Here is a 20,812-nt window from a genome sequence, read left to right as displayed (position 1 = left end):
CGAAAAAGTCGGCAGTTGCACATTCGCTGTAGTTTATTAGACACGGCACACTTCACAGCTTATTGCACAGACAACAATCACCAAACAAATCGCAGACACAAACTGCAACAGCGTGCAGTAATACCGCTTATTTCTGGCCGGGGTTGAGATCGTCAGCATATGCATAGCAGGACACACACAGCATGCACAACATAGTAAACTCGATTGTCAAAGGCAGTGGGCAGGCGCCACTCCTACCGTTTCGATTGTTCGTTGGCGTAACGAATCAAACAGGTACGTCAGGACTGAGAGTGCATCGAGCATCGTCCAAGTGCATATGATAAGGCCGGCGAGACTTGTCCGACTCGTGACATCACAGAACGCGGGAACAATCCGTTGTCAAAATGTAAGCTCACATTCAAACTCAGTGGCAGCGACACAAGACGGGCAAGGCCGTAAGAAGTACAGCGTAAAACAGCTAAAAACCAACTCAAGGCAGGTCTGGTTGAATGACCAGCTACCTGGCTGTTTGTGCACTACCAGGACTTCACCTCCCTGATGTTTCTGAGCAGCCCGTCCCTCTTAGGACACCTCTCGTATCACTGGGTGGCACTAGTCGCCGCCGACTGCACACCGACCCGTCTTGGAAAAGGATTGCATTAGGTGCGATTTCACGTCACCACCGAACGTAATCACAGCACGTAAAGTCACCACGTACACAAACTGATACACAGACGTCTAGATGAGCTACTACTGGGGGGCCACAGCCGGCCGGCCGGAGGTGGGCGCTCAGCAGACCGCCCGGATGCCAAGCCACAGGTACCCGGCCAGCGTGCCGTACAGTAGAGTGCCGGCGTACAGGCGGCGGCCCAGCTCAGAGCCCAGCAGCGGCACGGCCAGCGCCGCGAACGCCATCAGCGAGGGCACGGTGGCGGTCAGAGGCAGGGGGTGCGGCCGGCCGCCGAGCCGGGCCGCCAGCTCGGCGCCCGAGTCGTCTGACGGCGAGTAGAACGGCGCCACGAACCTGCCGCGAACAGACGGTCAGTCGCAGGACGGGGCGGGGAGCGCCGGCTACGGACGGGGCGGAGACTATTGACAGGAAGCCGGGTGAAGAGGACCTGAGCGCACCAACATGGGATGACACGGCGTGGGAGTGAACGGGCCATGGTCAACTGGGTCACGGGCACAGGCAGGCAAGACTATCAATGCTGAATAGTCAATGTATATCCACAGTAAATCGAAGCACAGCGAGCACAGCCACTTACCTGTCTTTCTGCTCGTAGAGCTGGTACATCCATCGCTGAAACTCCTGTTCGTCGGTGGGCACCTCTGAGATGGGGATACGCCGCACGTGGATATGCATCGCCGGGCAGAAGCCGCGCAGGAAGTCTGAAATAAAAATGCAAGCCATAATGACGGCATCGAAGCTACTCCACGGGATACCCCACGAGGTTGTGACGGCCACCGAGTACGAAATATAAGAAAGCAAAGAACTACTGCAGTCCAGACACTTTAACTTTCCTCAGACACGCATACACTATGCGACATCACGATCAGTGCACCGGCGTGCCTCCCGTTCCATTCTGTCGCCGTGCCAGCTCACCGATGAGCGCCACGGTCCTGGCCCGCCGTCTCTCTCGGTGTCGATAGCTGCCCTCGTACACCACGGTCACGTCATAGACGGCCTCCAGCGAGCCGCGCAGACGGTCCAGCGTCAGCCACGAGCCTGCCGAGACACGGCGGCACAGGGGTTACATAGAGGCACACAATGTCACAGGGGATGGCGTGTAGTGTGTGGGTCTATAGTTGTACTGAAAGCGAGGCACAGAATAGGCAGGCACTGAACTACATACCGGGTGCATCAGATGTGCGGCACAATACGGCATCGCAAGACATCATCCAGTGTTACGGAGAAGAGACACGCCTATAATGGGTCCTATCATTATTTTAGGACAAAAAATGGTGTTTGACTGGCCTCTAGTGATGTCAAATACAGAAAATCTGAATACCAATACCAAACCAAATACCAACATAAACCATGAAGAAATACCGATACCAAACCAACTTCATAACATGAGGGAAATACCGACTTTTAACCAATTTCTCAGCCTCTTATACATAAGTGAAGGTTCATAATACCAACAAATACCAAGTACATTAGGATTGAAATACCAAATACCAAGTTGGTATCAGTTTGGTATCGGTATACCAAAAAGTTGGTATCTGATTGACATCTCTTCTGGCCTCCGATGCACCTTACCTTTGGTTTTGGGCGTGAGGTGGTGTTTGAGCGGCTGGAACCCGCTGCTGAGCGCAGTCTGCTCGGAGCGCCGGATCACCTCCGGCTTGGAGGGGTCGTAGCGGGTGCCCTCGGGGAACACTGCCACCCACGACTGACGACATAACGGGAGGGGGACCGGCGGTCAGCGGCGGACGGACGGACGGCCCCAGCGGCGGACCGGCCGTTGCATGTCCAGCGGATGGTCGGACGGTCAGTCGGTGGTCCGGCGCAGTCCGTCATCCTAGTCGGCGGTTAGTTCGCCGTCCGGGCTATATTCGGTGACCGTTCAGTCAGCCAGCACTCGGCGGGCGGTGGTCTACCGTCGTAGGTCGATCAGAGTCCGTCAGCATCCTTCCCCGTGTACCGCTCACCTGTACACGCTCCTGCTGCAGATACTCGAGTCCGCGCATCATCTTGTCCTGTCTGAACTGTCCGCGCCGCACGTAGATGCAGCCGTGCTGGTAGAAGTAGTGGCCGTACAGCGGCAGCCACTGGAGGCCGTCCTTCATGACGAAGCGCAGGTGGCCGAGCGAGCCCTGCCGCACCGCCACCATGTTGCAGGCCACCCAGTCGACTGCGGCGCCGGATGGTCCGGGGAACAGAGACATCGGTCAGCGTCAGCGGACACGGGCCGTGACTCACGGCACGAGACGGCGCAGCACCCCTCCCTCACACACATACACACACCATGCAGTAGCAGACACCAGGTTTACACTAAAAAGGGTGTACTAATGTGTTACTGAACACTGACAAAAAGCAGTTGTTATCCTATGATAAACTACTACCTGCCATGGCCTGAGCAGCATCAATTTCATCTAATGGCAATATGATGAGCACCATACACTCATACTTGAGCAGTGAGCAAGCTGATCAAGAATATGGAGTGCCACCTGCCACACATGCCACACTGATAGCCCAGTTATTGGACAAGAGCTTCAAGAAAAATGGAGTGCCAGCCAGGCTGCCCTACCTTTGCCATTTGATAGCCAACTGGGCTAAACCCAGTCCAGGCACTTTAAGTCATGCATGCAGTTCACAAACAAAATAAAATGGGTTCATCAAAAGCAACACAAATAAATACCTACATAAACACAAACACACCTGTACTTTGATGATTGCTGATGTACAGCACATTCTCCTTCTTTTTGAATATTTCATCAGCATCTCCATAAAAGTAGATCTGAAATAATGACATAGAATAATACATTCAGTCATCTTTTCAGTGTCAGCAATGCAAAAAAAAAAAAACATTAATAAAATTGTGGGTAACTGAACAGTATATAACAGTTTCAAATTTAAGATTGGAGAAGGGAGCTTATGGCTAATAGGGCCAACAACAAGACCTGATTTGAGCATGGGGTTGAGTCTGAATATCTAGACATGGAACATGGTTACTTTATTGCTTTATATAGTTCCTTATATGGTTACTTATATACTTTACAACTTAATTATATAAAATTAGCTACCTACTGAATATAAAGAACTTGAACTGCCTATTAACAATCATGTGCCTACATTGTGATGCTTATTCATAGGTAGTTTGAATCAGTCATATTTTTTAAATGGTGTACCAAGTTTAAATATAAAATGCCTTCAATTGAGTCATCTTACCTTTAAGCCAGTGCCATGTTCAAAGAACAGAAGCACCAGTCTCTGATAGGTGGAATATAGCATATCATCCACCTTCTGGTACAGCCATGCAGGCAGTGGAATGGAGAAAAGTCTCCACCCAAGCCAGACAGCATAATATTCAGGAGCAGCACCAACCATTATGCTTGTGGAAATCGCATAGCGAATGATACCAAAGCCTGGTAGCTTGGTTAAGAACATGCTATGAATATTGTCAACTCTTCGACAAAAGAAGTATCTGAAAAGGAAGTCACAACACTTTATCAAAGATACATTTCACCTCAATGTCATCATCAGATCAGTGAACTTGCAATTTCAAAACAGTTAGCATGAATCGTATTCATGACTGCATTAAAAAACATTCACTTTGGGTATTTCAGCTCCTTTCTGTGGCAATTAAATGGCACATAGGGAGTTACTGACAGGCTTTTACATACAAAATTAGGCATTAGTAGAGCAGACGTCACACAAAGGTTTTCCAACCGAGGAGAGGCGCTGTAGGTTTGTAGGTTGTAGGGAAGGTTTGTAGGTTGTAGGTTGTAGTTTTTTAGGTTGTAGGTTTGTAGGTTGTAGGTTTTAGGTTAGGTCAGGTTAGGTTAGGTTTGTTTAGGTTTCCCTTGAAAGAAGCACCACCGGGTATGGCGCCTCTCCTTGGTTGGAAAACCTTCGTGTGATGTCTGCTCTACTAATACCCAAAATTAAGTCCAAATCTTTTGAATGAAAGAATTCACAAGGACAAAGAACAGAACTTGCAGTACAGTACATACTACCTACTAGTTGCATTGGCTCAGCCCTCTGACCCACAATCGTACAATGCCATGCCTGTCTATGCAGAATTTAGTCTGAAGTTAAATGTAGACACACATGGCCACATACAGCTTGATAGCCTAGCCAAGTTCAAGTTGAAGTAGTTTACATCTGATAAGAAGCTACAAATAAAAACTTCTGAAAGTACTGCCAAACAGTTTATATAGGCATACTATCACTTTCAGCCCAAAAACGTTTCAGCTGAGACCAGCAGGAGTTCAGCAGCTTCAGGTGTGATTGTGAACCAGGGCACTAAGTGTGAACTAGTGTTGTGGAGCTTCCAGTGACACGCGTAAAAGACTATTTCACCATTTCAAGAGACTATTTCAAGACTATTTCACTCAATAATAAATTCAGAAGGCACAGGATCGCCGTCTAAAATAAAAAACTTGCTCCCACGCATACTACGTCTGTATACTTAGCGAATTATTGACATTGACGTTCAGCGACAGATTCGCGGACCCCTAGGAATCCGCTGAAAATCCCTACATAGGGGTAACTTGGGGCGTAGAGTCGCGTGGTGCAATCCGTTAAACCCTACACCTAATACTTTTCCCGCTAGAGGGCGGCGAAGTTCTAGCGACAGATTCGCCGGACCCCTAGGAATCCGCTGAAAATTCCTACATAGGGGTAACTTGGGGCGTAGAGTCGCGTGGTGCAATCCGTTAAACCCTACACCTAATACTTTTCCCGCTAGAGGGCAGCAAAGTTCCAGCGACAGATTCGCCGGACCCCTAGGAATCCGCTGAAAATCCCTACATAGGGGTAACTTGGGGCGTAGAGTCGCGTGGTGCAATCCGTTAAACCCTACACCTCATACTTTTCCCGCTAGAGGGCAGCAAAGTTCCAGCGACAGATTCGCCGGACCCCTAGGAATCCGCTGAAAATACCTACATAGGGGTAACTTGGGGCGTAGAGTCGCGTGGTCTAATCCGTTAAACCCTACACCTAATACTTTTCCCGCTAGAGGGCAGCAAAGTTCCAGCGACAGATTCGCCGGACCCCTAGGAATCCGCTGAAAATCCCTACATAGGGGTAACTTGGGGCGTAGAGTCGCGTGGTGCAATCCGTTAAACCCTACACCTAATACTTTTCCCGCTAGGGGGCAGCAAAGTTCCAGCGACAGATTCACCGGACCCCTAGGAATCCGCTGAAAATCCCTACATAGGGATAACTTGGGGCGTTAAGTCGCGTGGTGCAATCCGTTAAACCCTACACCTAATACTTTTCCCGCTAGAGAACAGAAAAGTTCCAGCGACAGATTCGCCGGACCCCTAGGAATCCGCTGAAAATCCCTACATAGCAGTAACATGGGGCGTAGAGTCGCGTGGTGCAATCCGTTAAACCCTACACCTCATACTTTTCCCGCTAGGGGGCAGCAAAGTTCCAGCGACAGATTCGCCGGACCCCTAGGAATCCGCTGAAAATCCATACATAGGGGTAACTTGGGGCGTAGAGTCGCGTGGTGCAATACGTTAAACCCTACACCTAATACTTTTCCCGCTACAGGGCAGCAAAGTTCCAGCGACAGATTCGCCGGACCCTTAGGAATCCGCTGAAAATCCCTACATAGGGGTAACTTGGGGCGTAGAGTCGCGTGGTGCAATCCGTTAAACCCTACACCTAATACTTTTCCCGCTAGGGGGCAGCAAAGTACCAGCGACAGATTCGCCGGACCCCTAGGAATCCGCTGAAAATCCCTACATAGTGGTAACTTGGGGCGTAGAGTCGCGTGGTGCAATCTGTTAAACCCTGCACCTAATACTTTTCCCGCTAGAGGGCAGCAAAGTTCCAGCGACAGATTCGCCGGACCCCTAGGAATCCGCTGAAAATCCCTACATAGGAGTAACTTGGGGCGTAGAGTCGCGTGGTTCAATCCGTTAAACCTTACACCTAATACTTTTCCCGCTATGGGGCAGCAAAGTTCTAGCGACATATTCGCCGGACCCCTAGGATTCCGCTGAAAATCACTACATAGGGGTAACTTGGTCGCCGGACCCATGGGATTCCGCTGAAAGTCACTACATAGAGGTAACATGGGGCGTAGAGTCGCGTGGTGCAATCCGTTAAACCCTACACCAAATACTTTTCCCGCTAGAGGGCAGCAAAGTTCCAGCGACAGATTCGCCGAACCCCTAGGAATCCGCTGAAAATCCCTACATAGGGGTAACTTGGGGCGTAGAGTCGCGTGGTGCAATACTTTAAACCCTACACCTAATACTTTTCCCGCTACAGGGCAGCAAAGTTCCAGCGACAGATTCGCCGGACCCCTAGGAATCCGCTGAAAATCCCTACATAGGGGTAACTTGGGGCGCAGAGTCGCGTGGTGCAATCTGTTAAACCCTACACCTAATACTTTTCCCGCTAGGGGGCAGCAAAGTACCAGCGACAGATTCGCCGGACCCCTAGGAATCCGCTGAAAATCCCTACATAGGGGTTACTTGGGGCGTAGAGTCGCGTGGTGCAATCCGTTAAACCCTACACCTCATGCTTTTCCCGCTAGAGGACAGCAAAGTTCCAGCGACAGATTCGCCGGACCCCTAGGAATCCGCTGAAAATACTAACATAGGGGTAACTTGGGGCGTAGAGTCGCGTGGTCCAATCCGTTCAACCTTACACCTAATACTTTTCCCGCTAGAGGGCAGCAAAGTTCCAGCGACAGATTCGCCGGACCCCTAGTAATCCGCTGAAAATACCTACATAGGGGTAACTTGGGGCGTAGAGGCGCGTGGTCCAATCCGTTAAACCCTACACCTAATACTTTTCCCGCTAGAGGGCAGCAAAGTTCCAGCGACAGATTCGCCGGACCCCTAGGAATCCGCTGAAAATCTCTACATAGGGGTAACTTGGGGCGTAGAGTCGCGTGGTGCAATCCGTTAAATCCTACACCTAATACTTTTCCCGCTAGGGGGCAGCAAAGTTCCAGCGACAGATTCGCCGGACCCCTAGGAATCCGCTGAAAATCCCTACATAGGGATAACTTGGGGCGTAGAGTCGCGTGATGCAATCCGTTAAACCCTACACCTAATACTTTCCCCGCTAGAGGGCAGCAAAATTCCAGCGACAGATTCGCCGGACCCCTAGGAGTCCGCTGAAAATCCCTACATAGGGGTAACTTGGGGCGTAGAGTCGCGTGGTGCAATCCGTTAAACCCTACATCCAATACTTTTCCCGCTAGGGGGCAGCAAAGTACCAGCGACAGATTCACCGGACCCCTAGGAATCCGCTGAAAATCCCTACATAGGGGTAACTTTGGGCGTAGAGTCGCGTGGTGCAATCCGTTAAACCCTACACCTAATACTTTTCCCGCTGGAGGGCAGCAAAGTTCCAGCGACAGATTCGCCGGACCCCTAGGAATCCGCTGAAAATCCCTACATAGGGGTAACATGGGGCGTAAAGTCGCGTTGTGCAATCCGTTAAACCCTACACATAATACTTTTCCCGCTAGAGGGCAGCGAAGTTCCAGCGACAGATTCGCCGGACCCCCAGGAATCCGCTGAAAATCCCTACATAGGGTTAACTTATGGCGTAGAGTCGCGTGGTGCAATCCGTTAAACCCTACACCAAATACTTTTCCCGCTAGAGGGCAGCAAAGTTCCAGCGACAGATTCGCCGGACCCCTAGGATTCCGCTGAAAATCACTACATAGGGGTAACTTGGTCGCCGGACCTCTGGGATTCCGCTGAAAATCACTACATAGGGGTAACTTGGGGCGTAGAGTCGCGTGGTGCAATCCGTTAAACCCTACACCAAATACTTTTCCCGCTAGAGGGCAGCAAAGTTCCAGCGACAGATTCGCCGGACCCCTAGGATTCCGCTGATTCCGCGGATTCCTAGGGGTCCGGCGAATCTGTCGCTGGAACTTTGCTGCCCCCTAGCGGGAAAAGTGTTAGGTGTAGGGTTTAACGGATTGCACCACGCGACTCTACGCCCCAAGTTACCCGTATGTAGGGATTTTCAGCGGATTCCTAGGGGTCCGGCGAATCTGTCGCTGTAACTTTGCTGCCCTCTAGCGGGAGAAGTATTAGGTGTAGGGTTTAACAGATTGCACCACGCGACTCTACGCCCCAAGTTACCCCTATAAAGGGATTTTCAGCGGATTCCTAGGGGTCCGGCGAATCTGTCGCTGGAACTTTGCTGCCCTCTAGCGGGAAAAGTATCAGGTGTAGGGTTTAACGGATTGCACCACACGACTCTACGCCCCAAGCTACCCCTATGTAGGGATTTTCAGCGGATTCCTAGGGGTCCGGCGAATCTGTCGCTGGAAATTTGCTGCCCTCTAGCGCGAAAAGTATTAGGTGTAGGGTTTAACGGATTGCACCACGCGACTCTACGCCCCAAGTTACCCCTATGTAGGGATTTTCAGCGGATTCCTAGGGGTCCGGCGAATCTGTCGCTGGAACTTTGCTGCCCTCTAGCGGGAAAAGTATTAGGTGTAGGGTTTAACAGATTGCACCACGCGACTCTACGCCCCAAGTTACCCCTATGTAGGGATTTTCAGCGGATTCCTAGGGGTCCGGCGAATCTGTCGCTGGAACTTTGCTGCCCTCTAGCGGGAAAAGTATTAGGTGTAGGGTTTAACAGATTGCACCACGCGACTCTACGCCCCAAGTTACCCCTATGTAGAGATTTTCAGCGGATTCCTAGGGGTCCGGCGAATCTGTCGCTGGAACTTTGCTGCCCTCTAGCGGGAAAAGTATTAGGTGTAGGGTTTAACGGATTGCACCACGCGACTCTACGCCCCAAGTTACCCCTATGTAGGGATTTTCAGCGGATTCCTAGGGGTCCGGCGAATCTGTCGCTGGAACTTTGCTGCCCCCTAGCGGGAAAAGTATTAGGTGTAGGGTTTAACGGATTGCTCCACGCGACTCTACGCCCCAAGTTACCTCTATGTAGGGATTTTCAGCGGATTCCTAGGGGTCCGGCGAATCTGTCACTGGAACTTTGCTGCCCTCTAGCGCGAAAAGTATTAGGTGTAGGGTTTAACGGATTGCACCACGCGACTCTACGCCCCAAGTTACCCCTATGTAGGGATTTTCAGCGGATTCCTAGGGGTCCGGCGAATCTGTCGCTGGAACTTTGCTGCCCCCTAGCGGGAAAAGTATTAGGTGTAGGGTTTAACGGATTGCTCCACGCGACTCTACGCCCCAAGTTACCTCTATGTAGGGATTTTCAGCGGATTCCTAGGGGTCCGGCGAATCTGTCACTGGAACTTTGCTGCCCCCTAGCGGGAAAAGTATTAGGTGTAGTTTTTAACGGATTGCACCACGCGACTCTACGCCCCAAGTTACCCCTATGTAGGGATTTTCAGCGGATTCCTAGGGGTCCAGCGAATCTGTCGCTGGAACTTTGCTGCCCTCTAGCGGGAAAAGTATTAGGTGTAGGGTTTAACGGATTGCACCACGCGACTCTACGCCCTAAGTTACCCCTTGGTAGGGATTTTCAGCGGATTCCTAGGGGTCCGGCGAATCTGTCGCTGGAACTTTGCTGCCCCTTAGCGGGAAAAGTATTAGGTGTAGGGTTTAACGGGTTGCTCCACGCGACTCTACGCCCCAAGTTACCCCTATGTAGGGATTTTCAGCGGATTCCTAGGGGTCCGGCGAATCTGTCGCTGGAACTTTGCTGCCCTCTAGCGGGAAAAGTATTAAGTGTAGGGTTTAACGGATTGCAACACGCGACTTAACGCCCCAAGTTACCCCTATGTAGGGATTTTCAGCGGATTCCTAGGGGTCCGGCGAATCTGTCGCTGGAACTTTGCTGCCCTCTAGCGGGAAAAGTATAATGTGTAGGGTTTAACGGATTGCACCACGCGACTCTACGCCCCAAGTTACCCCTATGTAGGGATTTTCAGCGGATTCCTAGGGGTCCGGCGAATATGTCGCTGGAACTTTGCTGCCCTCTAGCGGGAAAAGTATTTGGTGTAGGGTTTAACGGATTGCTCCACGCGACTCTACGCCCCAAGTTACCCCTATGTAGAGATTTTCAGCGGATTCCTAGGGGTCCGGCGAATCTGTCGCTGGAACTTTGCTGCCCTCTAGCGGGAAAAGTATAAGGTGTAAGGTTTAACGGATTGCACCACGCGACTCTACGCCCCAAGTTACCCCTATGTAGAGATTTTCAGCGGATTCCTAGGGGTCCGGCGAATCTGTCGCTGGAACTTTGCTGCCCTTTAGCGGGAAAAGTATTAGGTGTAGGGTTTAACGGATTGCACCACGCGACTCTACGCCCCAAGTTACCCCTATGTAGGGATTTTCAGCGGATTCCTAGGGGTCCGGCGAATCTGTCGCTGGAACTTTGCTGCCCCCTAGCGGGAAAAGTATTAGGTGTAGGGTTTAACGGATTGCTCCACGCGACTCTACGCCCCAAGTTACCCCTATGTAGGGATTTTCAGCGGATTCCTAGGGGTCCGGCGAATCTGTCACCGGAACTTTGCTGCCCTCTAGCGCGAAAAGTATTAGGTGTAGGGTTTAACGGATTGCACCACGCGACTCTACGCCCCAAGTTACCCCTATGTAGGGATTTTCAGCGGATTCCTAGGGGTCCGGCGAATCTGTCGCTGGAACTTTGCTGCCCTCTAGCGGGAAAAGTATTAGGTGTAGGGTTTAACGGATTGCACCACGCGACTCTACGCCCCAAGTTACCCCTATGTAGGGATTTTCAGCGGATTCCTAGGGGTCCGGCGAATCTGTCGCTGGAACTTTGCTGCCCTCTAGCGGGAAAAGTATTAGGTGTAGGGTTTAACGGATTACACCACGCGACTCTACGCCCCAAGTTACCCCTATGTAGGGATTTTCAGCGGATTCCTAGGGGTCCGGCGAATCTGTCGCTGGAACTTTGCTGCCCTCTAGCGGGAAAAGTATTTGGTGTAGGGTTTAACGGATTGCTCCACGCGACTCTACGCCCCAAGTTACCCCTATGTAGGGATTTCCAGCGGATTCCTAGGGGTCCGGCGAATCTGTCGCTGGAACTTTGCTGCCCCCTAGCGGGAAAAGTATTAGGTGTAGGGTTTAACGGATTGCACCACGCGACTCTACGCCCCAAGTTACCCCTATGTAGGGATTTTCAGCGGATTCCTAGGGGTCCGGCGAATCTGTCGCTGGAACTTTGCTGCCCTCTAGCGGGAAAAGTATTAGGTGTAGGGTTTAACGGATTGCACCACGCGACTCTACGCTCCAAGTTACCCCTTTGTAGGGATTTTCAGCGGATTCCTAGGGGTCCGCGAATCTGTCGCTGAACGTCAATGTCAATAATTCGCTAAGTATACAGACGTACGCATACTCCCAAAACTTTTCACCTCCTTCTCCGCTTTGGATGTGTACCTGTTCGGTATTTTGTCAATGAGAACATAAGCATTATTTTTTACTAGAGTGTTTACAGGAATTGCCCTTTTTGCGTTAAAAACTTTTCCATATTTCAATTAAACTCATATCAAATGCTCTAATCGATAAATATAATTACATGTAAGTGCAAACTTTAGGCACATTGATTAAATATAGCTTTTGACGTCATCAAAAAATGATGTCTGTTTAGCTACTGGTGATATGCCGAACAGAGTCTTATGGTCAAAAAACTTCGTCAAATACAACGCAGCTGCTACAAATATCTGAAACAGCTTGCGGCTGCTAAAAAATACGCCCCTGTTCTTAACGTTGAGAAATTTCTTTTTCTTGCTATAGTTAAAGTGATTTGGGTTTACCGGCTTTCGTTTTGTATGCTGCCTGTTTTAGAACTTCAATGCAACAATTGTTTTCTTATAATCCTTTTACCCTGTACACAAATTGCCTAAATATTGAAGCGTCAAAATGTTTCGCGGAGAAACTCCGTGCAGTTATTCAGGAGCTATTTTAGAATAAGTGCGCCATGAATGGTGGTCGAGTGTCACACTGGTACACACTGGTAGCTAAAGGGACATCCATGGATACAAAGCTATTTAGCAAGACAGGACTCTCGCCTCGGTAAATGAAGAAGTCTTTTTTGAACCGCGGCCAACACGACCGGATACTTTGACGAGACCCTATAAGGCAAACCGTGCATTGGACCACAGGCCATTTGTATGCCGTAGATCTGGGTGACCACTTCTCCAAATCGGGTTGGACTTATTATGTCAATATTGATTTGGATCGTGGATCTGCGTGCGATATCACTCGGCGGAATATTCTACCGGGTATACGACGCTAACTTTATGGACATTATGGAACAAGTATAATAGGTCAGCGGACTTAGGAAATGAATGCGACTATGTCATGCAAACTTCGAAGAATAATCTAAAATTCACATAAATTTGCGTCTGCATGACGATATATTCGCGAAAAAATGATAGATGTGCGGGATATACTGTGAACTATTTCGATTCTTACAACATACTAAATTTTGCAGCAAATTTGGACAGTTTTATTAGCACGCCTCACGACAAAACGTGACGTACGGGTTGACGTGTAGGCGGATGAACACATGCTATGCCTGAGTGGCAATTTAATGATTTTTAATCTTTTTGAAGAATTGATATGGATTTCAGAATATATCCCATAAAAATGTGTTTTCGAATTTAGCAAACTAAACCCTGTTTGTTCGGAAAAAGACAATAAGTTGGATCTACTTTAGATCGTAGAGCTACGCACTTCTATGCTGTTGTCCGCTGTCGCTGCGCGCTCTCTAACAAATTGAAGCGGACCGGTAGAGGCGTTTGGTGTGTGCACAGTTTCTGTGTAATTTACGAGGTTTTATTCTCAACCAAACATGGTTGCGAAGCAGCGCATGAGGATACAGAATGAGAAGGCGGGGAAGAACATTACGTTGAGGGGCAACGTTCCAAAATCATTGGTAAGTTATATTTAAATTCCATATGTGTGCTGATAAATTCACCATTTCATTCTTGATCCTGTGAATTATTGTCTATTTTTGTCACCTACAAGCCATTGGGATGATACCATATGCTTATTTTATTTTATTGTTTGGGTTAATAAGGGTTCTTTATTTCAGGTTTTCAGCATTAGCATGAGTGGCATTGTGACTAGCGTTCACTGGCAATGTTTCAGTTTAACTTAAAGGTTGTCTTTGATTAAAGCACCTATCCCTCTGCACTGTAAGTGCCAAACATTATCATGTCATGAGTGACCTACCTTTTTAAGCTTTTTGAACAAAGTATAACAAATTATAACCTGAAAGATAACCTGCTATGCCTACATCATTTGATATGTTCTATGGAAGCACTCAGGATCTAAGTTTTTGTGCTGGCCTAGTGAGATCTGAATTATGAGATTCTGCATGAGCTGTGCTGCTTATGTACAGCCTATGCATGGTGCCCTGATGACCTGGAAAGTGTGTTAAATGCTTAACCCTCGCCCCGCTGGGGGGGGGGGGGGCAATTTGGCCCCTCTGTGGTTTTTCCTAAATAGCAAGAAAATGGTGGCGCTTCACCAAATTTTCAGTACCTTTCCGGGCATCAATTTGACACCTTCACACCAAATTTCAAGTCTTAGGTCACCTTAGGTCAGGAGTTATTGAGGTCAAACCGAGGTCATGTTAGAGCAAAAATGAGCCAAAAACATGAAATCGTGAAACGCTCACAAAAGCTACAGTTACCAAGCAATTTCAAAGTTCTTTATATGGTCATGTAGACAAAAGATAGCGCTACAAAACTGCTATCTCGGATTTTCAAAATTTTTGGATTTTGACCCCCAAGAATTCAAAAAATTGATTGTTAGCAAAACTAAAAAAATCCAAAAAATTTTCCGAATTTCGAAAAAATCGGAATATATGTGATAATCCCTGCGCTCTTCTATATACATACCAAATTTTAGATCGATGCCTCCTTTTTTGGCCAAGTTATAGCGAAAAAACTTTAAAATTGATGACGTCATATTTTTAAACTCAAATTTTAGCAATTCTAGACCACGTATCGCAAAACAAAAACCACCATTGAACTTCCCGTGACGAGCTGCATGGAATCGATACCCATTTAATGCAAAAATATCAACTTTGAAATTTGACCTAATTTGATCTGACCTTGACCTGACCTTGACCTGACCTTCACCAAAACATAATCTTAACTGACCCTAAAGACTGCCTGACCCACATACTCGTATTTGGCATATAAAATGGACCATAAAACATGCATCACATGATATTTTCATAATGTGACCCTCAGTGACCTGACCTCTGTGACCTGACCTGGTATCAGTGACCTTAATTGGCAAAATATGTGTTTGACGAACATTTCCCCATCGATGATTTTCAATGAAATGCATTTTACTCGATTTTACAACGCATTTCTTGAAATGCCTGTAAACGGTGAAAATTCGACATTTGACCTGACCTGTGACGTCATCGGTTTGACCTAGGTCAACGAAATTGGGTCACAAGGTAGTTCCCTGATAGGGATATCCAACACCGTTTACCGCTTGTCGCTATGTTGCGTGGTTCTCGAGATCTTAGGGGGGGGGGGCAAATTGCCCCCCCCCCCCAGCAGGGCGCGTTGGTCGGCAGACCCCAGCGGGGCGCGGGTTAAAAAGTCTGATTAACTTTTCAAGCATAAATTTTGCATATTCTTACATTATTTCTTATCCTGAGACCTCAACTGAAATATGAGACTTTGGCTTACATGTGGCACAAATATAAGAACAAACATAACCTTACCTGACCTTACCTTGCCTACTTACCTACTAATCCACACCAACCTACAACCTACATTTTCTGCTGTGGCATATTCATGGCTTAATTATTTGTGATTAGACCTTTCATAAACAAATACCAGAAGTGCCAAAAAGGTTGACATGTTTTTAGACCAAAACAAGACAGCTCATAAAGTGACCCCAAGTCACCTACTGCTTATTGCTCTAATCATTACTGCACTTTCTAGGTGCCTGGTGAGGTACTTAATGTAGAAGGCCAGGTCTAGGACTAAAGTATTGCCTTCTCATTTAAGACAGATATCCCTTCATGCTCCCTGCCAGTCATCATAGGTGGATAATTGTAAGGAACTGTGTGTTTTCTGCACTGTGAATCCAGTTCCACTGCAATCACAGTTTCTTACAATTCTCCCCCATGCCAGCCTGTGACCACTCCTCATACATTACAGGAAGTCTTGATAATTTGGTAGGTAAGAAATCAGAGGCAGGCTATCATTGTCACTTGTCAGTTTCAAAGACAAGTGTCATTAGTTCCAAGTTCTGCAAAATAATGATTGGTAGCTTAATTGACCCTAACAAAGAGAAATATTAAAATCGTAGTCCAGCCCAGTTCAATGACTCTCACCAGTCAGGAGAAGAACCTTTTAAGGGAATCTCAAATGGGCTACTGCTCAAGATTTCAATGGTCTACTGATCATCAAATTATACCACATTATCTGTAGAGGCTTCTGTTGTGATTGCATTGATTTGATTGTCCTGCTGGTCCAACTTCCAAGTGGCTGGTCCTGCTCCTGACCTGGAAATATTTGTTTCAGAAACCTGCAGAAGACAAATACCCTGTTGGACCCTGGCTCTTGGCTCTCTTCATCTTTGTTGTTTGTGGATCAGGTAAGAAATGCTGAAGTCACTTAGAACATGCTTCTCAGGATGACGATAGGAGCTACATTGCAGTTAAACTTGTAAATGAACTTGAGTAAACACCAAACAAGAGCTAAAATCAATTGAAGGTAGAACTGTAATAATCAATGTATTTGCTTTTGCTGGCTCCATCAGCTGCCCCAGGACTTAGCCGCAAACGAATCCAGTCGATATGCTCAGGACCGATAACCCTGTTCATGATCCGATATTTTTCATAATGGTTTCTGTCTATTATGTCAAACTCCATGTACGTCGTGGCATTTATGCTCGTGCGTTCATCTGATGCTCTATGCGTTGCCGCGTCATTCAAACGGCTGGCTGATCGGTAGCTGAGCTGCAGACATTCGTGCATTGATTCGTAAAAATATTTGATGGCATAAAAACATTGTTATTATATTTAATGCGCTATTTTTGTAATTGCAGATCATGGATCATTGTTCAGTGGATACTGCATAAGCCCTTCTAAAGTGTCATTTTTCCACGGTGTTCGCTGTTCACTTTGTGAAAGGGATTTACTTTTTGTTAGAAAAAGTCCGTTAGTTATCACCGTGTTTCAATTTATAGTTGGCCTCATCCTTGAAATTTTTTATTACCAGTGATTCCCAGTCTAGGACCGGTAAACAACTAACGCTTATTCATCAATTACATATATGGCTGAAGACACAAAGTTCACTGGTAGAGACCGTCTGTAGCGCGACGGAGGATTGGCATACTCACGATCATTCTAAGTTTATGAAGTTATGTTAGCATTGTATTGAGTGTTGCGGTCTCAACATCCGTCGCTGAACATCAAACCTTTCTTACTAGCCTTTTGCTAGCGCTCGTTCAGTCGGATTCGACAATTTTTAAAAGCACGCTCTTCTTTCTTTTCAGCCATCTTCCAGATCATCCAGAGCATCCGCATGACGTAATGCACTCTGTTCGGCGTGGGAATCATTCCATCCTGCAAAACTGAAGTGTGTTCTCTTGTGTATTTATTCGGCCGCTCCGGACCACGTGTTAACGGTCGGCCGAGATATATATATGGGTTTTATTGCGATATGGTGGGAAGGTAATTTGTGACGTTTCCGCTCGTGTGTATTTTTTATAACGATGCACAAATAAAATGAAGCGCAGTTGGGATGGACGCTGTGGGACCTGGCGACTCGGCACCGGCTCGGGGCGCGGCGCTCCGGCCGGTCCCACTTTCCTCTGACCTGTGGCGGTGCACAATGTCGCGCCGCCGTGATATGGGGCCGCGCGGCCGGCGGCTACCGACCGCCACCTCAGAAATATACCACTGTTAATAGAATGACCGTGTTTTGTGGAGGTGATGGGAAAAGGGGTGACCATAAAGGGGGAGGGATACCAAGAGGTCTATAGGTATGGTACTGAGTGGTGCGTGGCATTCTGCGTTGTGAGGTAGCCGCGACGAGTAGTTAAGTAATCTTGGCCGCGACAGCCGCCACACAGTGACGCGCGCACGACTGACGGCCGCCGGAACGGCAAGGTGACTGTTGCGAAACGGCCCGCCCGCCCGGCGAGTGGCCGGTGCGCCCGCCGACCCGGTTGTGAAATTCCGGCTCTATGTAGAGGCGCGGCTCGTGACGCCGTCTCTGGTCGGACCGGTGCACCGGGTCTAGGCCGAGCTTCCATAGCCTGACCGCGCTCCGGCCGCGTGACGATTGTGCAGACGTCGGCAAGGACAGGAATCGGGTTTTACGGAGAAGGAATTGGCGCTCGTGCATAACGGTTCCGTTGCCCTGAACTTAACTTTATGGCGATGGAGGATGAACGAACGCAAAGAAAAGGTCATTCAACCTAGCTGGCCAGCGATGATAAGGATAAACTCGGAACTTATTGCCCGTTTTAGCACACAACGACTTGTATTTAAACGTACCATGTTGAACGGGAGGCATATGGCTCACTGAAGCTTTATAACTTTTTACTGTTTGTCAGCGCTGGGCTGGAACGTTTAATTGCTTAACTTTGCCATAAGTATGAGTAGGTTCCAAGAACAAACGCCAACTCGGGACTAGAAGCCCGCGCTGGACGGCTTCGTCAGCTTCTCGATGGCGTCGGCGATGAATGGCACGTAGTGTCGCACGCGCAGCAGCAGGCGCGGCTGGCCGGCGGCGCAGCTGCCCATCAGCTGCAGCCCCTCCAGCTGGATGGTGCCGTCCTCGCCTGCGGCCACGGCCGGCGCGCCGACGTCCTGCGCGCACTGGTGGCCGGCGGCCAGGCACAGGTCCGGCTCCGGCTGCGGCCCGCCGGGGAACAGCAGCTCGGCCAGCGGCGCGCCGGCCAGCGCGGCCACGCACCGACCGAGCGGCTGCACCGGCACCTCGCCGGCCACCAGCCGCTGCCGCGCCGAGCCGTCACTCAGGCCAGTGGTGTCCAGGTTGTACGAGGCCTCCACCACTGTGGAACCTGGAACGGAGAGCAGCGCGGTGGTGGGTCAAATTGAGCAGCAGGGTCACATCAAATTGTCATTTCAACAAGCTTTGCCATGACTCGTTGAGCAAAATAGCTATGGCGCATACAAGGAAACAGCAACAGTCGATTGCTCAACAAACGGCTAATGCGATGACATTCCGACTTTGGCAGACGTCCAACAAGTGAAGTCAAAGCATTTTGGGTCTATGACATTTAATGACCTTTTCGTCAAATTATCCTGACTCCCTGTCCTCGGACTGACCTGGAAAGGGCAGCAGCTGCGCGGCACCAGCCGGCGGGTCCGGCGGCGGCAGACAGACGGGCCGGATGAGCGGGCTCTCGTCGGGCGGCCGGCCCAGCAGCAGCACGGCCAGCGAGTGGCGCCGCTCGGGCTGCGACCACTGCGGGTGCAGCTCCACGGCCGCCACGGGGTGCGTTCCGGCCACGCCGTCCGTGCGCGACGCCAGGTCGTGCTCACCCAGACCGACCACCAGCCGCTCGGGCTCGTCGGGCGTCAGCACGCACTGCGCCGAGGTGAGCACGATGCGGGGCGTCAGCAGCGCTCCGGCGCAGATCCAGCGGTCGGCGCCGGCTCTCTCAGAGTTCCGCTCGCCCACCATGGCCATCCACGGCTGCAGGCCGAGGTGGACGCGCTCCGCGCGGGCGAACGGCGGCGGCCGCTGGAAGTAGTCGCCGCTGGCGTGGAAGGCCGGGATGGGGCTGGTGGTGCCGCAGCCGGGCTGCCGGAAGCCGCGCCGTGGGCCGGTGATGGGCGCAGAGGTGGCCGCCGCCGGGGTGGGCCGCGGGCGTAGGCCGATCGGACTCAGCAGGTCACGGGTCGGCGGCACGGAGCGGGGCGTCGGTCGAGTCTCTGGGGTGGCGGACGGTACCGGAGGCGGGGTGGACGGCGCTGGTGAGGTGACTCGTGTAGGAGTCGGTCTGGTCACCACAGGAGGGTTTGTGACCACCGGCCGAGGGCTTGGTACCGGAGGGGCGGAGGTGACCACTGGAGGGGCCGTGGGTGGGGCCGTTACCACCGGCCGGGCGGTGGTTGGCCGTATTGTAAAACCGGGGAAGACGCGCGGCCGAGCGGTGGTGCGCGGGGCCGGCGCGACCCCTCCAGTCGTCCCGATGAGCGCCGCCAGCGGGCAGCAGACGATGGCGTCTCGGAAGCTCAGCGCGCAGATGCTGGGTTTGCGCAGCAGCAGGTCCGTGGTGGTCCTGTACAGGGGGCAGACGCCGGACACCATGGATACACAGCGGCCCTCGGTGCCGTCGTTGGCTCGACACGCTCTCAGCGGCATCACCACCACACCGCGGCGCACCCCGCCACTGGGGAATACAAAGGCCGCCGAGAGGGGCGCTCCGACACACAGTAGGAGCGCCAGCACCACCAGACGCATGGCTGGGGCAGGAGAGACGGGCCAATCAGCTGAGGGTCAGAAGGTGAGACAGCCGGGTCTCACACTGGCGCTCGCGACCGGGCACAGCCGGCAGAGGACTGGTGACGGTCAGCTATACTGCACGCGACGGTACTAATGTGGGAAATGCTCCGACGGCACTGCACGCGGCAATGCCAGGGGGTCTGACGTCTCTGGCTGCACTGCACGCGGCACTGCCAGGGGTCTGACGTGCCTGGACTGGCCGCTGTTTACTCGTGCCTTGGTCGTGACGTCAGCCACCGTCTGCACACGGGCCTCGGGAGCGCCAGATCGGCAGTCACTGCACGCGGCGGCTACCCAATGGAAGTTCAGTCATAACAAACTTCTTGTTTTCTATTCCTATTTGAAACAGGTTTGACGCATCAATGACCAGGGGAAACTCATTTATTTGACGGGCTGAACACCGTTTACAGACTGGCGGCGCGTGATAGGTATCCCGTCGCACGAGCCCAGAACTCGGCTGTCGCTTGGACCCCGTCGTGCGCAATGTCCATCGGTCGACCTCATCGCAGCCGTACCACTTCCGTTCTACCCGCCGTCCCGTCTCGCTGGCCATTCCTAACAAAATAATCATGCCATCAGCCATCCTATCCCTACAGCTATGCCCTCCCAGCTGTCAGCTCGACCAGCCATGCAGTCACATCAGTCGTCTCGTCAGAAACAGTGCAGACCATCCCACCATTCGCCCTACCGGCCTGTCCTTTCAGCCGCCT

General features: G+C 50.5%; 3 protein-coding genes across 9 annotated transcripts; 1 reads left to right on the top strand and 2 right to left on the bottom strand.

Annotated features, from left to right (window-relative positions):
- Positions 1–15: 15 nt before the first annotated feature.
- On the bottom strand, positions 16–11,982 carry LOC122392053 (1-acyl-sn-glycerol-3-phosphate acyltransferase epsilon-like). Of its 7 annotated transcripts, none has more exons than XM_043386541.1 (8): positions 11,975–11,982; positions 3,872–4,127; positions 3,362–3,440; positions 2,632–2,834; positions 2,240–2,372; positions 1,583–1,705; positions 1,245–1,368; positions 16–1,003 (listed from the first exon to the last, which is right to left on the bottom strand). In XM_043386541.1, the coding sequence occupies exons 2-8, from the start codon at positions 4,088–4,090 to the stop codon at positions 769–771; spliced, it is 1,116 nt and encodes a 371-aa protein (XP_043242476.1). In that variant the 5' UTR covers positions 4,091–4,127; positions 11,975–11,982; the 3' UTR covers positions 16–768. The 7 variants fall into 7 exon arrangements, with proteins under 7 accessions (XP_043242476.1, XP_043242481.1, XP_043242479.1 ...); XM_043386546.1 differs by lacking the exon at positions 11,975–11,982 and adding an exon at positions 5,131–5,162; XM_043386544.1 differs by lacking the exon at positions 11,975–11,982 and adding an exon at positions 4,664–5,084.
- A 1,321-nt stretch (positions 11,983–13,303) lies between these two features.
- On the top strand, positions 13,304–17,533 carry LOC122392068 (stress-associated endoplasmic reticulum protein 2-like). Its single transcript, XM_043386567.1, has 3 exons — positions 13,304–13,516; positions 16,140–16,212; positions 17,116–17,533. The coding sequence occupies exons 1-3, from the start codon at positions 13,433–13,435 to the stop codon at positions 17,151–17,153; spliced, it is 195 nt and encodes a 64-aa protein (XP_043242502.1). The 5' UTR covers positions 13,304–13,432; the 3' UTR covers positions 17,154–17,533.
- Positions 17,534–18,078: 545 nt separating this feature from the next.
- LOC122392067 (serine protease Hayan-like) lies at positions 18,079–20,278 on the bottom strand. Its single transcript, XM_043386566.1, has 2 exons — positions 18,920–20,278; positions 18,079–18,651 (listed from the first exon to the last, which is right to left on the bottom strand). Exons 1-2 carry the CDS (start codon positions 20,058–20,060, stop codon positions 18,257–18,259), a joined length of 1,536 nt encoding a protein of 511 aa, XP_043242501.1. The 5' UTR covers positions 20,061–20,278; the 3' UTR covers positions 18,079–18,256.
- Positions 20,279–20,812: the final 534 nt, after the last annotated feature.

Source organism: Amphibalanus amphitrite, unplaced genomic scaffold, assembly GCF_019059575.1.
Source record: "Amphibalanus amphitrite isolate SeventyFive unplaced genomic scaffold, NRLGWU_Aamphi_draft 000467F_arrow, whole genome shotgun sequence".
NCBI lineage: Eukaryota > Metazoa > Arthropoda > Thecostraca > Balanomorpha > Balanidae > Amphibalanus > Amphibalanus amphitrite.
This window is presented reverse-complemented; position numbering and strand designations above follow the sequence as displayed.